Source organism: Nestor notabilis, unplaced genomic scaffold, assembly GCF_000696875.1.
Source record: "Nestor notabilis isolate BGI_N333 unplaced genomic scaffold, ASM69687v1 scaffold4995, whole genome shotgun sequence".
Classification (NCBI taxonomy): domain Eukaryota; kingdom Metazoa; phylum Chordata; class Aves; order Psittaciformes; family Psittacidae; genus Nestor; species Nestor notabilis.
In genome coordinates, this window is record NW_009928674.1 from 3410 (window position 1) to 20841 (window position 17432).

At 39.9% G+C, this 17432-nt stretch overlaps 1 protein-coding gene across 1 annotated transcript; it reads left to right on the forward strand.

Moving 5' to 3' along the window:
- Nucleotides 1-665: 665 nt before the first annotated feature.
- PKN2 (protein kinase N2) lies at nt 666-13910 on the forward strand. The gene is made up of 19 exons (XM_010014615.1): nt 666-777; nt 2189-2334; nt 2434-2647; nt 4929-5114; nt 5394-5503; nt 5989-6132; nt 6271-6346; nt 6659-6833; nt 7105-7234; nt 7691-7827; nt 7915-7990; nt 8078-8169; nt 9105-9281; nt 9855-9917; nt 10020-10096; nt 10894-11036; nt 11957-12064; nt 13116-13196; nt 13277-13910. Exons 1-19 carry the CDS (start codon nt 690-692, stop codon nt 13478-13480), a joined length of 2427 nt encoding a protein of 808 aa, XP_010012917.1. The 5' UTR covers nt 666-689; the 3' UTR covers nt 13481-13910.
- The last annotated feature ends 3522 nt before the right edge of the window (nt 13911-17432 follow it).

Sequence of the window (17432 nt, forward strand, 5' to 3'; positions counted from 1 at the left end):
TTTCAGAAAGGTTCTCTTCTAAATTGGTCAGCTTCATTTAGATGAAATGTACAGCACTCTTAAGTTGCTGATGAAACAGCTGAGGAATTAACCCTCATGTATTATGTAGTTATTAATGCAAAACAATCTTCAGCTTTGATTTGTTCAGGAAAACATACAGCAGACTTATTTAGAATGTGCTATGTAAGCTAACTTCCTATTTCTAATGTCAAAATTGAGTATCAGCTCAAGTGAATTAGTACAGTGATTTTTACATGGATAATAAAGCAATTTTGTCTATTAGAAGAGTTCTCATCATACAATAAAATTTGAGTCTTTCTTAGTAAGGTGAAGGTATTTTGCACATAATATCTTGTCCTTTCTTTAGTATCAGCTCACAAAACATTAATCTACACATGTAATGTTGCTAGATTGTGTCTCCTTTATTCAGCTTTAAACAGATAGTTTTCATGGGAGTAGCTTATAGTCTTTAATCAACCAGAACTAACTTTTTCTTACCTTAATTTCCCTAGTACCCTAATGTGGTTAGTTGTATCAGTCTGCTATACCAAATGAAGTGCGTATGTTTAGTTCTTGTTCCTAAAGTGTGTCAGTTTTGAAGCTTTCAATGTGCTTTGTTCCATGAAGAGGTTATGATGTTAACTTGTTTGTTTTAATAGGATCGGAAACTTCTTGCCACAGCTCAGCAGATGCTCCAGGACAGCAAGACGAAAATAGAAGTTATAAGGATGCAGATTCTTCAGGCAGTCCAGACCAATGAATTGGCTTTTGATAATGGTGAGTAAATAGAAATGGAATATGAATCACTAACAATGTCAGGATGCCAGGTAGATATGAACCCATATGCAAACAGTGTTACCATGAATTTCTAGTAGGAATGTTGGACAAAGCTTGCGTAAGCCAAAAATAATCGGAGACCATGCTTTTCTCTTAACAATAACTAGTAATTTTCATTAAAGCACATAATCTTTTCACTATCCTAAAAACCAGAATCTGACGCAGGTGCGAAGCCTGCTTCTCATACTGAAATAGACTGACCTTATTATTACTAATGAGAGCACAGATGGAGGTGAATTTTGGCTGTCTTTATGGGTGTTTAGGCTAGATGAGTAGTAAACAACTTTAAACGAAAAAAAACCTGGTTTTAAAATGTCTTGAAATACTCATGTTGCATTTCAGAAGTAGTTTTAAACTTGCATTTCTTTGGAAATCTTCAAATAAGAAATAAAAGTAGCCCTGAGCTATAATAGCATGAGTGGAGTACAGAATTGTGGACATATCAGTACATCTCCAAGTCCTGAACTTTATTCATATGCATTTCTGAGTATTGAAGTTGTGTGACAAAGCTTGTGATCAGGTCCTGGGTATACCCCAGATAGTGAAAAGCTTGTGTATGTGAGAGTGTGAGGTAGGGATTGGTTTTTGTTGGGTTTACACTTTTATCACACTTCTGGCATTTTTTTAACGCCCCATCTTAGCCCCTGTATTGCATATATTGTTTGTTCCAAAGAAAAAGAAAGGTATTCCAGCTAGAAGGGTCTTTCAGGTATCTTTTAGTGTTCCTACTACTCTCAGAGCTTTAAATAGAAAATACATCCAGGAAACTTCCTAGTTCTGTTTTAAACACTATAAGGAGTGGGCATTACAATGGTTAACCCAAACCACTGGGGAAGGCAGCATATGGGACCTCTTACATTCTCTGTGCTGGCAGAAGCCAGATTCCCTGGGATTTCATGTGAAGCAGGAGGATTATCAGAAAGCAATCAAAGATCTACTTAGCTGCAGGGTAGTTTGAAAGATAAATCCTCAGAGCATGATTCAGAAACGTGGAAGTCTCAAAACCTCCTTCTTGCCAGCTGAGTGATGGCTTTTGTCCCTTAACTCCCCTGAAGACATGTTCTCTCACATCCACTAGCAATCACAGCTCTTCCAGGAGGAGGGCCTGTTTACTGGATTGAGGCCCTGATGAGTTATTTCTTCCTTCAAATGTAGATACTTAAAAGCTCACTGTTGCTTTTATGATGTACTTCAGACTTTCCTTTCGAATACCAAATCTGCATCTCCCTTTTTTTTTTCGCCTTTTTCTTTCTGTTTTCTGCCCTCTATTTATATGGGGGAGGAGTTAGTATTAAAGGAATTCAACCTGGGCATGGTCTTCATTGAAGAGTGTTCGTTTGTATCTCTGCAGCAAAGCCTGTGATAAGCCCTCTTGAACTCCGAATGGAAGAATTACGGCATCACTTTAGGATAGAGTATGCTGTAGCAGAAGGTGCAAAGAATGTGATGAAATTACTTGGATCTGGGAAGGTCACCGACAGAAAGGCACTTTCAGAAGTAATTTGTCATTACAATTTCTGATACTTTTATTTTAAAATGCTCTTTCAAGGCCAAAAAAATATGAAATATTTCATGAATTTTTTTTGTTCTAAGAAGGCTCAAGCAAGATTTAATGAGTCAAGCCAGAAGCTGGACCTCTTGAAGTATTCACTGGAACAGAGATTGAATGAACTTCCTAAAAACCATCCCAAAAGCAGTATTATTATAGAGGAGCTTTCATTGGTCTCTTCACCCACATTAAGTCCTCGTCAAAGTGTAATATCTACTCAGAACCAGTACAGTACACTGTCCAAACCAGCAGCTTTAACAGGTAGGATTCATGGAACCATGTTTTCCTACTTTATTCAATGGTTTAAAACAAGCCTTTCATGCCAACTTTACTTCTTTCTGGACATGTTTCATTGTTGTTCTTTTCCTAGACAAAGGCATTTAGAATTTCCAAGTGTCTGTGCACCAAAACAATGCAGATAAGTTTCTTTGATTTATTTGTTGACTTTATAATACTCCTATTGAAAAAGTGAAGTTCTGGCCTTAACTTAGGTCACTGTGGAATGGTACTACTAGCGTTTACCTAATGCCTTTCATCTTTGGATTATCAAGAACTTTAAAAGGTGGGTAAAATTATCCCCATCTTACAAATGGGGAAACTGAGGTGCAGAAGGGTTAAGTGACTTGCCCTGGTCATACAACAAGGCAGTGGCAGAGCTGGAGACAGGCACCCAGCTTTCTCCCTGTCCCTGTTTTACCTACTGGACCACACTGGCTTTCTAGAAGGTGACATTTGTGCTAAAAGTATTTGCTAAACAAATACTTTTGACTACTTGGGAGTATGTTACTTTACTAAATTTATTTAATCAGTGGTCGTGTAAGAATTCCTGGTACAGATAGGTTTGGTGTTTTGTATCCTAAAACATTTTACATGTAACTGTTAATGGAGTGAGTTTATTACAGAAACCATCTGTAATTCAAATGTTACTCTCCTAATACATGTATAACTGAAACCAGAATCTAGTTTTGAACTGCTGTGGGGTTATATTTAAAATAAACAAAAAGAGGAACTCTTCTGCTGAGCTGCAATGACAAGAAAATGGAGCGAGTCTACTTGTCCTCCATTTTGGTTCACTGAGACACGTAGCAAAGAGCAAAAAGCATAATACATAACCATGGGTCAGGTGTGTTATAGTGACAAATAATTCCTCTTTAAGTGTAATTTACTGATGCACATGAACCATTTGTAATGGAGTTATCTAACCAGAGCTACAAGCTTCTGAAGTTCTTCACAGTTTCACTTTCACAATGGCTACACAAAGAGCTTTTTGTATGGAACTGGATTTAAGTGAACGGTGTCTTTGTGTTTTGCCTCTAACTCTTTGTGAAAAATAGATCAGTGCTATGTCATTTTAAAGTGCATCGACAGATCCTTCTGTCCTTACATAAGATTACAGCCTTTCTGCTTTTTATTTCTGTATTTATTTATTTCACCCCATAAACGGAGGTTGGGAGTAAAGCATTCTTTTACCTTTTAACCTGTTTCGGGAGCCAGTAGCATCTCTTCATCTTCATAGCCTAATGCTTAGAGGTCACTTACAGCTGTTAGTTCCCTGTAGGATGGGATTTCTTCTCAGCCTGGTTTCTTGATGTCTGTTCTGTGGGCTAGAATGTTGCCAGACCATTTTTAGCTCAAGTCTGACTTAAGTTTCTGTTATAAAAGAGTACTTTTAAAGTTTCACAGTTCAGTACATGTGCTGTCAGAAGAACAGTGTATTTGGGAGCTACATTTCTGGTGACAGTATGATTATGAACTGGCTGATTTCACCACTTTAATAGTTAATTTTGTTGGTAGCATGGTGTCACAGTTTTACAGATGCTATCTTGTACAGGATGAGGTAAGCCTACCGTCCTGTGCTGCTGGAGGAAACTCTTAAATTAGAACAGCAGCCTCTAAACTTCATTTGGTTAAAGATGTAAGAAACTGTGAAGAGCAGCTTCTTGTCTCAGCTTTTATAAATCTAAATTCAGTCAAGTTGGAACAATTCAGTGATTTTTAGGTAATGTACTAACTCAAATTTGCCTTTAGCATGCAGCAGACAAATGTGATTTCTGAGTGCATCTGAAACAAATGCATAGTTTCAGTAGTCAATGTGTTAATTTTGGTTACCAAAGCAACGTATCCAATATTAATTGATTATATAAAACTCATGGGAAAATTGTTATTGTCCCATCTGCAAGATCCATCATTTCGGTAAGAAACTAAAGATTTGTCATCTTTGAAGGTGGCATTGCTTACAGCTTGAACCCAAGGCAGTTAGGTTCTCAGGTGAAGAAAACAGACACTTCTGAGAGACAGAACAAAAACTTACTTTGTGTCATTTTGGTGAACTGGTGCTCCTTCTAGGAGGTTGAGTTCCACATGTTTGACTTTTAATGCTTATTTTCAGTATATTTGTCTTAGATCTGTCTTTTAATTTCATCTGATATTTCTGTTGTAGCCTGTGGGGATTAGAATGTGAGCTATTGCCATAAATCAGTCATTAGTCATTCACTTTGTTTACTCAGAAATCTCTGATAAATCCCTGTCTGTCTTGTTCTAGGTACCCTGGAAGTGAGGCTGATGGGGTGCCAAGATATCTTGGAAAACGTCCCTGGCCGATCCAAAGCCACCTCGATCACGCTACCTGGTTGGAGTCCAAATGAAGCCAGAACATCCTTCATTGGCAGAACCAGTAAAATTAAAAGTGGGAGCAGCAGAAACCTTCTGAAAACTGATGACTTGTCCAGTTCAGTATACTCTTCCTTCTCTTATTGTCATGCATTTATGTTTCGATGTGCATGCCCTGTCCTGTAACGTAAAATGCGACATTGATTTGAAGCTTTAAACTTGCCTGTTTCTTCATCTGTTTTAAAAAGAAAAGGAACAGAAACACAACCACACTATTATACCCACAAGAACCAGTTAAATATGAGATTACATTTCTAAAGGAAACTTTACTGAAGATTTTTTGTTTGTGGAAAATCCTCTTAAAGATTTAAGCTGAGGTTGTGTGCTTTACTTACAGATGAAGTCTGTGCTGTACTGAAGCTGGATAACACTGTGGTTGGTCAAACTAGCTGGAAGCCTATTTCCAACCAGTCCTGGGATCAGAAATTTACACTGGAACTAGACAGGGTAAAAACGTGCTCTCACTTCACTGACAGCCACATTTAACTCTTACATTAATTTAATGCTGCCTGTTTTCTTTTCCTGTTGCTGTGTTATGTTCAAATTTGAGATGTGTGAGTATTCCCATCCTTAACAGAATGAGCTCCCAGGGGTTAAGGCATTACACTGGGCTGGCACTCCTAGAAATGTTACCTTTTCTGCCTCTAACCTGCCATAATATCTTTGTAGCCTGTGATAGTTGGTACTTAAATTCTTATAAGGATCATCAACTTCTCCTTATGTATCAGTAAACTCCAGTATCAGATAGTTTGGATGTTTTGGTAAAGCCATGTCACAGAAGTTTTACGGTACTTCTGTGGCAGTGGCACTCCTTTGAAGTAACAGCTCTGCATCTCGGCCCTTGAGTTGCTAGATCTTACAGTTGCACAGAGGTAACTCTTGCAGAACAATCACCAGTAAGTAATTTCCTGTGTATATGTTTCCTGCCGTAGTCACGTGAGTTGGAAATCTCTGTTTATTGGCGTGACTGGAGATCTTTGTGTGCAGTAAAGTTTCTGAGGTTGGAAGATTTCCTGGATAACCAACGGCATGGCATGTGTCTCTATCTTGAACCCCAGGGTACTCTCTTTGCAGAGGTAAGAATATTTCTTCCGAGCATGTGAGCATACTTACAAATACTATATTGCAGAATAGTTAAAGAAAAACAACTCAGACTTTTAAGAGTGCATTTTGTCCTGAAACTTGAATTCTAACACCCCTTATTTGAACTGCAGGTTACGTTTTTTAATCCAGTTATTGAAAGAAGACCAAAGCTCCAGAGGCAGAAGAAAATCTTTTCAAAGCAGCAAGGTGATTGTTAAATATAAACATGTAAAGCTTCAAAACGATAAGAATCTGTGATCTCTTTTATGCAGAGATCTAATGTTTACCTGTGAATAACACTGTTGATAATCAAGGATGTGGCATTGCATTTAGAAATGTTTTGGGTTAGAATTCCTTATTATGCGTTAACAGTGAATAATTAGGAATCGATAAGGCATATGACAAATTCAGTTTATTCTTCATAAACCAATTAATATGAATTTATGTTTTTAATTACAGCTTTTGGTAATAAGTAAGGAAATTACTTGCACTCTGTTTTCTTTTTCACAATATCCATAGGCAAAACATTTCTCAGAGCTCCTCAAATGAATATTAATATTGCCACTTGGGGAAGGCTGGTGAGAAGAGCTATTCCTACAGTAAATCACTCTGGCACCTTCAGCCCTCAAGCATCAGTGCCTGCTACCGGGCCAGTGGTTGATGCACACATTCCTGAGCTAACACTGCCAGCCAGGTAGGGGATATCTACTTTTAAGTACTTTGTAAGAGCAAGAGTTAGGAGGAGATGCTTATATGCCCTAATGTGTGTAATGGATGTCAAATCTATTTACTCTGCAAGACTACAGACCTTTCAGTGTGTTAATTTTGCACATCCATTTTGTACAGATCCACATGCACAGATCTGTTTTTAGGAGGAACCTACATAACATGCAGTTTTCAGTTGGTTTTCATGCCAGTAAAACCATCTTTGCTGTACACTAAGGAGTTATTTATTTCCTTGCCAGTGACTCTGCTGTAGCCAAGTTGGACTTTGAACTTGAGCCTGAGCCGCCACCTGCTCCACCCCGAGCATCTTCCCTTGGGGAAATATGTGAGTCTTCCTCTGAGATAAAGGCTCCTGATGTGCCATCTCAGGCAAGTAACTAAGTATTTTGGCCTGTGCAGTTTAACAAGGTTGCAATATTGGTGTCTTTACGATGGATTTCTCCCCGTATGTTTCAGCATATGCTCCCTCAACTTACACATACAGAATTGTCTCAACAAAATGCTCCAATTACTCTTGGTGGCAAACTGTTTCCATGGTTGCTGTGTTTAACTCTCCAGGTCATTGGTTCCTCCACAGAAATAACAAAAGCCCCAAATCATTAAGAGTAATCATGAAAAAAAATGGTTCTACTAACAAAAAGCAGACTGACTGGAGCAGTAGGTTTCACCACTCCGTTACAGCTTCTTTCTCTGTATCATCTTGAAGTCTCCTATTTTAGCTTAGATAATTCATGTGTTAAGAATTTCATATGCCTCCAGTAAAATTTCTGCATTCATCTGCCTTCACAATCAGCTTTAAATTTTCAGCCTTGTTTTTCTTCACAGGATGAAGTAACAGCTTTTGATTTTGAAAATGGCAGAAACAGTATTGTCCCAAAACTCCAGCCTGAAATAATCTGCGAGTCTGATGCTCCCCGTTCAGACATAAAATACACCAACACCCGAGAGCCTGAAGACAGAAGGTAAAAATGCAGTGGGTTTGCTGTTGATCTGGACAGTACTTCTTGAAGTTAACAAAATAATTTTTGACTGTTGTTTAATTTACATAGATCACAACAAAGATTTCAGTTCAGTCTGAAGGATTTCAGATGTTGTGCTGTACTGGGCAGAGGACATTTCGGAAAGGTAAATGTCAAAAAGCAATAGCAAATGTCAAGGCTTTATCCAAAACTGGGTATAGCTCTTAAATGAATGGCTTACCTTCTGTTTTAGGTGCTGTTGGCAGAGTACAAAAACACAAATGAGATGTTTGCTATTAAAGCCTTAAAGAAAGGAGATATTGTCGCTCGTGATGAAGTAGACAGGTCAGTTTGTAAAATATGGATTCCATAAATCAACTGCTTTCTTTCTGCATGCAGCACAACTGTGAGCTCTCCAAACAGCAGTTAAATTCAGTGAAAGAGCAGAGCACGTTGTCATCTCCCTGTCTGCCTGGCTCCTGCAGACATGCAGTCTTTCTCCTGGGGCAAGGAGGGAGAACTGTAGCCCAGGAATACTGATTGCTGTTTGTGCCCCTCTTACCATGCCTGTGACTTGAAGCTGATCCTGTTTCTCATGTAGGGTCTCTTGCAATTTTTATTCTAATTACTTGTTCTATAGAATCTGCCACATTTCAGGAAGACCATGACTATGTTTTCTTCACTGGCGGAAACCCTATGATAGTATTTCTCACCCTGTGACATACTGTCACACTTTGTCCATCATATTTTCCCTTAAGTCCTGTTTATACTCTACTTTCTGCCCAAAACTCTGATTTTTTTCTTTGCTTGGAAGTAAAGTGACAGTGACTGAACTATCTAGGTTTAGTGCAAGAAAGTGCTTTTACAACTGTTTACTAGTGATTATATTCATTTGATCTTGCAGGAAGAAAGGTAACTGCATTAAGTAAGCTACAAATCAACCAATTGGCTTAAGGATAATAATCTGGAATTAGATGTCTATAATATCAATATTGCTTTCCACTTTATGTATTTGGAAGGAGAATTGGCAGGATACAGTTTTCATGGACTGCTAGGTTTCCTTGTTCATTGGTGAAAGCCAAATGCGACTTTGTGGAAATCCTGGCATCAACTTAATGCGTGAGCAAGTATTAAAACCTCTCTCTTGAAACAAAAAATGTTCTTATCTCATCCAGAGGACTAGTAGAGGAAAAAATGTAAAGTACCAACTGCCAACAGTTTCTGAGAGCTGAAAAACTGTGGTTTCAAGCTCTAAATTTGTACTGACTTTCTGTTTGCAGCTTGATGTGTGAAAAGCGAATATTTGAAACTGTGAATAGTGTAAGACATCCCTTCCTGGTGAACCTTTTTGCTTGTTTCCAAACCAAAGATCACGTTTGCTTTGTAATGGAATATGCTGCTGGTGGGGACCTGATGATGCACATTCATACTGATGTCTTCTCGGAACCCAGAGCAGTGTGAGTATCCATCCCTTTTTGTGGCATTAAGTGAAGAGCGTTTTGTTCAGTAGGTAAGAAAAATCCCCACGTGCCTCTTCATCAGGTCATTTCAGTAAATACTGTTTAAGTTTAAGAAGGGTCAGAGATTCTGTTTGTTTTAGAAGATGACACATTCAGGTTTAATGTGCCTGAATCTACACTGAATTCAAAAATTACAAATATTTAATGTCTGTAATACGCTTTCTAACAAAATAATAAAGATTACATAAAAAAAGCAAAATGAGAAGTTAAAATATCAGACAAGGCTAAAAAAAAGAAATAATAAGCCAAATTGGAAATCCTTCAATGCCCTGGCAGTGAGTACTACAGAAAATTCATCCTCCAGGCCAAGCAGACATACTACAGCTTGAAAGCTGCAAGTTTAAGCATCTTTGCCATCTGGCTTTAAAAACTCTGACCTTGTATAGAAGTAATCTGTACTTGAAAAACCAATCAGTAATCTTTAGGGGATGGTTAATAAAAAAGATGGATAATAATGGACTTTGCACTCTGAAAAGCAAGACTAAAATCCCACTTCAACTATTTCAACAGATTCTATGCTGCATGTGTGGTTCTTGGACTTCAGTATTTACATGAACACAAGATCGTGTATAGGTAAGTAGTCACTGACCTGTTCCCAACAGAGGGATTCTGGCTATCCTGAATAGTGCTGAAGGAACGTCAGTGATGCATTTCTGTTCTCAAATGTTCATTTAGGGATTTGAAGTTGGATAACTTGTTGCTGGACACAGAAGGCTTTGTGAAAATTGCTGACTTTGGTCTTTGCAAAGAAGGTACTGGCCCTTAAGTTTTCTTTCTAGGGGAATTCTGCAGTCTGTCTTCCTCTTGGCTATTCCTTGAGACTTCTGGACTGCCAAATCCTTACCCTGCATCACTCAAAGGAAAAAAAAATAGACTGTACAAATGTGGGGATAAGGGAAAGTTCCTTAGTAGGGAAATACTAGGAGCATCTGAGCATAGCACTGGTTTTTTACTGACTTCTTTCAGTTGTGTGCATCCCCTGTTCTGATTCCTACTTCATCATATCTCTGCTTCTTCATAATGCATACTGCTGCATTTTACAAGTTAGCAGAAAAAGCAGTGTTTTTCCTCATTCTAAACAGGTTAACACTGTACAATGAAATGAAGTACCAATATAATCCATACCTTGCTCTTTTTATCTATTCATTATCTATTTGTTTAACTCTGAAAAAGTTGCAACTCCAAGAGTGTGGAAATGACATGCAAAGTATACTATTAGCTAAAATTGTGACATTTATCCCAAAAAGGAAGCCTAGATGATAGAAAGGTACGTTCAAGCATTCCATTACTGACAACTGCCTTTCAAATAAGACATAAAATAGAGGCAGCAGTTGAAATTGCAGTGGCTTTCTCGAACCTGCTTGCGGGGGGAGGATCTTGAAAGGTTTATTTCCTTCTCCAATTTGTATGGCTTCTGCTCCATATGTTCAGCTTTTAGATAGCCTAAGAGGGAATTTCTTAAATGCAGTAGGTATTGAAACATTTCCTGTGACTTCAGCTACAAACAAGTTCCACAAATGCTTGCTTTTCATTCACTGTAACTTTTCAGGAATGGGATTTGGAGACAGAACAAGCACGTTCTGTGGCACACCAGAATTTCTTGCTCCAGAGGTGCTGACAGAAACTTCCTATACAAGAGCTGTAGACTGGTGGGGTCTTGGTGTACTTATCTATGAGATGCTAGTGGGTGAGGTAAGTTCTAGTAAGATCCAATGGAGTCATTAATATATGTCAAAAAGGTTACAAAACTCTAGATACTGGCCTGCCAACATGCATTGTGTCACAGTTGCATCAATACTTGCATAGCCAGTATGTATGGGCATACCCTGCTTTTACAGTGAGCATCTTAATGTGTTTCCTTAAGAAGTATTAAACACTGAGCAGCTACTTACCTGATACTAGCTGCTGTAATGCTATAGACATTGATCATACCATGAGCTTCAATTATCAGCAGTTGTAGAAGTGAAGGAGTTGTAGCTGGTCCAAAACAATGCTGTTTACCATTTGAATTACACCTGCACTAAAACAGAACATCCCACTTCTGTGTAAATGAGCTGGTATAAATAAATTACTTCTGAGTAATTATTTACCTTGTGCATGCTGCCTTACCTTTCATATCATTCTGGTCTAGCACCTCCCAGTTAGTGCAGGGATGGCTTATGTGCTAGAAGACAAAAAGCTTCTAGGGTGTCACCTACATCTGTCAGGCCACTTTGAAAACCCTGGAGCTGCCACATGCTAAAGATACGACAAAAGCAAATTAGTCTGGACCATGTTACTTGTGGATGGCAGCTGTCCTGAAGAAAAGCTGATCCATACTTCCCACATTCCCTATGTATCTTGTGTCACAGATTGAAAGAGATCCCCTTTTTAGGTGTTTCTGCTTCTAAAAGAACATTTGTAAAGCATAATCCTACAGTAGGAGTTAAGGGACAATGCCAACTTGCCTTTTCTCTCTTCCTCACTGAAAACTACCATATCTGTTTCTGGGAAAAGGAAGACTTCATTTCAGGGTGTCTTAATTCCAAACTGGCAGCTGAATATAAGTCTTTTCAATTGAAAGTGATGTTCAAGCCTGTTAATAGTATGGGGTTTTATTACTTGCATTATAGTCTCCCTTCCCTGGAGATGATGAAGAGGAGGTGTTTGACAGTATTGTAAATGATGAAGTAAGATATCCACGGTTCCTGTCTACAGAGGCCATCTCTATAATGAGACGGGTAAGAACACCATCATCATAAGCATTCCCCTTTTATCCTGTTTCCAACATTAAGGAAATTAATTACCTTGGTCAGGAACAAAATACTTGAAGAACCTACGCCTGGTATTTTATTCTACAAGTAAATTTCAGGCTTGCTCCATTTATGCTGTGCCATGCTGCCCATCACCCTAAATGAAAACTGTCAGTGCCATTCCACTTGATTCAGGATCAAGATTTTCCCCTTTAAAAAGTAAAACACTAAAGGTTCTCTTTTCTCCCTGAACTCAGTTTCCTAGTTGTATCTAAGTAGAGAATTTCAGCTCTCTTTTCCTAGCAGAACACTGCTGCATTGACCTGTTTGGTAGATTAACATTGTCACATGAATATTTTAATTCAAAGACTTCTAAATCTCTTTGGATTCCTTCCAACTGGGGCAGGGAACACTGCATGTGGCATCTGCAGTCCCCTTCTTGACAAAGAACAGCTGATGTTGATTATGATCATTACCAGTGCTGCTCCTTAGTGCAACACCTCTGCTTATCTGAAGATGATGCTTGAACCTGTCCAAGGTAGAAGCTTATCACAGTTGATAGAAAGGCACTTACTGGAGGTGATTCAAACCCTTTGGAAGCAGCCTCTCCACATAAATGTCTGACACTGAGTATCAGTCCAGCACCCAATTCTGCAAGGTGCTGCAGCATATAAGTTAAAGCACAGGAGACAGCAGAGCAGGCAGTCTTCTGAGCCAAGCAGGAAATACTAGTTCATGTAAATCCTGTATCCTCTCCAGCACACTTCTGACTCTCTGCTGAACACCAGACCCACAGATCACTTCAGGCACCAAGTCTCAGTCCCACAGACGTGCAGTCTGTGTCTGCTCTTAGCTGGGCTGCTGCCTCTTGCTGTGTACAGCTAAGGCGTTGTCTTCCACTTCCTTTGAGGACCAAGACTTTTCTATGGGTCACTGTCCATCCAATCCTGGTGTTGGCTTTTACACGGTAGCTCTCAGCCTCCCTAGTTCCTCCTCTTTGCCCTGAATTTCTGCACTGAAATCGTGCATGTTTTGTCAGTTGCTACGAAGAAATCCAGAGCGGCGGCTTGGAGCTGGAGAGAAAGATGCTGAGGATGTGAAAAAGCATCACTTCTTCAGGGTGAGTACAGACTAGTAATGTTTGTAAGGACACAAAGGAGTAGAGAGAGCAAACTAAACTGCAGCTGGTTTATCTTACAGCTAATAGATTGGAATGCTTTACTGGCCAAGAAAGTGAAGCCTCCTTTTGTACCCACCATTAGAGGACGAGAAGATGTTAGCAATTTTGATGATGAATTTACCTCCGAAGCACCTATCCTCACTCCACCTCGTGAACCCAGGATACTTTCAGAAGAAGAGCAGGAAATGTTCAGAGATTTTGATTACATTGCTGATTGGTGTTAACTTCTAGACACTGTGAAACCCCGGCTGACTGGCTCACAAGAATGCCTCTCTCAGAAGAATACCGACCCTCGATTGCTCTCTGTGCCACCTGTAGCTTGGTTTTTTGGTTTTTTTTTTTTTAAATCACATGAAGATCCTTTTAAGTACTGTTCTGACACTCTTGTGAAGAGTGGCCTCTTTGTATATTGTTTTTTATCTGAGCACTGGAAAGCAGGTCTATGGAGTTCTTGAGTTGGTGAACCCAGCTGTATTAAGCTTCCCACACATGGGGACACGTGGGGTCTGCACCGCTTCTCTCACAGCAGATCACATCACTTCTTTAAAGTGTCTGCCTTAAGTGGGGAAAGCAGACTCTGAGCTAGGTGATCACTGGTCTCTGCTCAGCCACACCGAGATAGAAGTTTGGGATCCTGAATGACACACACAACATGGCTCTAAGCTGGAGAAGGCAAATGATTTCAGTTACACATTGTGTGCAGTCTATAAAACTACACATTTCTATGTACACCTTCATCTTGTGTTCTTAAAATAATGGTATGGAGAACAGATATGCCTTGTTTTGTAAATTTTCTATGGTATTTATTAGGAAAAACTGTTAAACACCTTGCCTTTGAGATAACAGTGTAAGTGCTTCCATTACAACAAAGAAATCCAGAAAAACCCGGAAAGTTTACCAAAGCCACTTGCCAAACAGTTTTGCCTTCAAGCTCTTTAAGCATGGCTTAAAACCCTGGTTGATCTGAAGAATGTGAGGAGGATGGTGCTCAGTCTAAACCCACAGAGCAAAATGTATGCATTTCCCAAGCCCATCCAGCCACTTCTGTACTCAAACCCATGCCTTTTCCACTCGCCGAGTGGACAGCTAAGTTAACCTGTCTGTATCTAACCACCTAGATCATCCTCTATCTGCTGTACAATATCATATCACTTTTAGAAACCATAAGGATTTTCAATGTATACATGCTGTGAACATGTATATTTGGAAGTTGTAATGTATTCTTATGTCCAGGCAAGTAATTTAATTATACCACTTCATTAATGTTACGCAGTGGCCAAGCGAACAACATAGAACTGAGAGTGGACAAAATACTTGTTACCTATAGGCCACTGACCTCCAGAACGTAGATTGGCAGTTCCTGAGGGTAAAAGCAATATGTTGTATCAGAATGTATAAATATTTTTGATAAAAAACAGTGTATATTTTCTAAACCCCTTAACACTAAACACTGTACCTCAAAAGTTGACACATAGCTTAGACCAGACACTGTGCATACGTGTAACCCAAGACCTGGTTTTGGCATCTGGTGTGGTCCTTTTGCTCCAGCACCACTCAGAGCTGATTGCAGATGTCCTCTCCCAGGTTTATCCCAGCCAGGAGTTTGCTGTTCAAGGGCTAAGACAGTGAGAATCAGCACTCAACTGGATGCAAAACTCTGAATGAATAAAATTACAAGAAGAAATGTGAACCACTGGAGTGGGCAGCACTGAGGTGGTGGTTTAGAATCATGATGCTGGACAGACCTGCAGGGGAGAGGCTTTGGGAGGAAGAGAAATCACTGGTTATTAGGTGTAAGTAAGTGCTGCACCCCCTGGGAACAAGGCAGGTGGCTTCACCACGCTCCACACCACGTCTGGCAGCGAGGCCACTTCTCAGCATCACTTGTTTCCAGACTGTGATCCATAAGAAACAAATCATGTTCCTGTATCCAGCTGAAGCCAAGACTTTTGAGGTACAGTCAGCTCGCCCTTCTTGGTTCCCAGATATATATATATGAGCATCTAACAGGGTGCTTAACACTTAAGAAAGTATCCTCAAAAATACCTTTTTTGTAACTACATCTTGTACAGAAATCTTTTTTTTTTTAATCTAAGGAAATCACAGAAAAAAGAAAAAAAAAAAACCCATTAGAGGGCAGGGTCTGTTCACCCAGGTAAGCTGAAAGAAAGCACTAATTTTATCTCTGTAGTTTTTAAAATATTTTTAGGCAGATTAAGATTTTAAACCCTAGATTGTAAATATATTTTGCTATACTTTATCTGTATGTGGCTGCTCAAGCACTTTGTAAGGAAATTAGGATATTTTAGAATGGTACACTATGCATTAAAATGAAATGTGCCTTTAACAAATGTCATTCTAAGTGTTTTGCAGTCATTAATATCACAAATTAAAGTTTTAAATAGAGTAATTTGTAAAATGTGTCCCAAACATGATTTTGCTGTTTCTTGAAGTGATTTGTCATGTTTTCTCCACAGGTAACTTCAGAAAAGAACTTGCCCTCAGGAGGGGAATTAGAGAATCCCAGTCTCTTGCTGGTAGCTCAGTGTGCTACCAGCACCTCTCAGCACACCTTCTGTCTGAGGCCGAAGGCAAGCAGCCTCCTGCTGCCTGGGAGAGCAGTCCTGAAGGGAGCAGCAGACCATGGCTAGTGTGGTCTGGCTACCACGAACCAGTGTTCTCCCTTCAGGGGCTTCCCTTGAAGGCAAGGGGAGGCAATGCTTGTTCCCCTCCTGGGTATTTCTACCCATTCTAGTCTCTTTCCTCCCCTCATTACATAGGAAAGCTCTGCACACAAACCAAAACCCAATGCCCAGGAAACCTGTTCTTTAAGCAGAGAATGAAGCTTTCTTTTCTGAGCACATTTAGAAGAGAAACCTTTACTCCCAAAAACTAACTAACATTGCACATGAGACCATTGCCTACAGCAGCTGATCTTCAGTACTTAACTACACTATCACTCCAGCAAGGGCTGGCTTCATGGAAGATACAGGCACTTCCAAGAATTAATGTAGGAAGTGCCTGGAGGTTACTGGGGGGGAGAATGCAGGCCTGCAGTGCTCTCCTAAGCTCACTACTGCAAGCAACAACATAGGTGCATTAGCAGAGAACCCCAAATCTACAAACACCTGAACTACAGTCAGTCTCCTCACTTGCACTTTAGGCTCTTCTTGTCAGTCAGCCTTTGCTACCACTCAGCTGCAGAAACAAAAGCAGGTAATAAGCTAGAAGAGGCTTCAGAGCTGCAAGAACCTCCTCTCCAGCTCCCCCCACCTAACCCTGCAACCCTGAGAACTGGTGGTGTACCACACACACAGCTGCACGTGGACATCCCACGTACCAGGAGCGCTCATTTCTGAAGGAGAAGCTTCTCTAAGAGAAGCCACATTCCTTAGCTTCAAAGCAGCTTAAAAATGAATTCAGAGTTAAACTTTTTTTTCTTCTGGAATGCTTCACATTAACCATAGTCTGCTGGGACCAGCAGTGACTGGTTTTCAGACTATAAGGCCCCTTGAAGCATGCAGCTAGTACCAATTCTTTGGGCTGCACTGTTCCTACCATCTCCACACTAAGGATGGCAGGAAAAGGCAAGGTCAGGCCAGGATAGTATGACCCTGCTTTCACCTGCTGCACTCCTGAGCTCTGCACAGATGTACTTACATTTCAGTCCAGGCAGCTTGTGCTGTATCTAACAATTTCAACTGCAACCGCTCACCACTCACATGTCAAGTGCTCGTGCATAATGCCTGAAAGCATTTAAAGTAAGAGCATTATTGTAAATCTAAGTTTCATCCATTTTTAACCTGTATGTAGTAGATTTAACATCCTGCTCTATGGAAAGTACACTCACTGTAAAATAACCTTCACCTTTGCATTGCAAACTGTAACAGCACATTAAAGGTCAGGCCCGGCTGATACAAAGCATCACCCCTTCTCCCATGGAGGAGGTAGAGCAGCTCAGAGCAAGACAGAGGAAGCTCACGTAATAGAAAGTGCTGCAACAAAGTTTAAGGATATACGTTAGCAATTAGAATACAATCCCTCCAAACTACCAAGAACACCACCTTCAACATCTGCACCAGCAGTTTTCAGGACTGCAGCCAACAGCCTCAGCACTGTAACACAACTGTGCAGCCTCTCCTGTTTACAGGAGGAAAAAAATGTTGAGCTGCCGCA

Coding starts and splice junctions, on each gene's coding strand:
- PKN2 (XM_010014615.1), top strand. CDS start 690: ATGCTCCAGGACAGCAAGACGAAAATAGAAGTTATAAGGATGCAGATT. Junction 5,115..5,393: donor GAAAACTGATGACTTGTCCA/GTTCAGTATACT, acceptor CTTTACTTACAG/ATGAAGTCTGTGCTGTACTG. Junction 6,347..6,658: donor AATCTTTTCAAAGCAGCAAG/GTGATTGTTAAA, acceptor CAATATCCATAG/GCAAAACATTTCTCAGAGCT.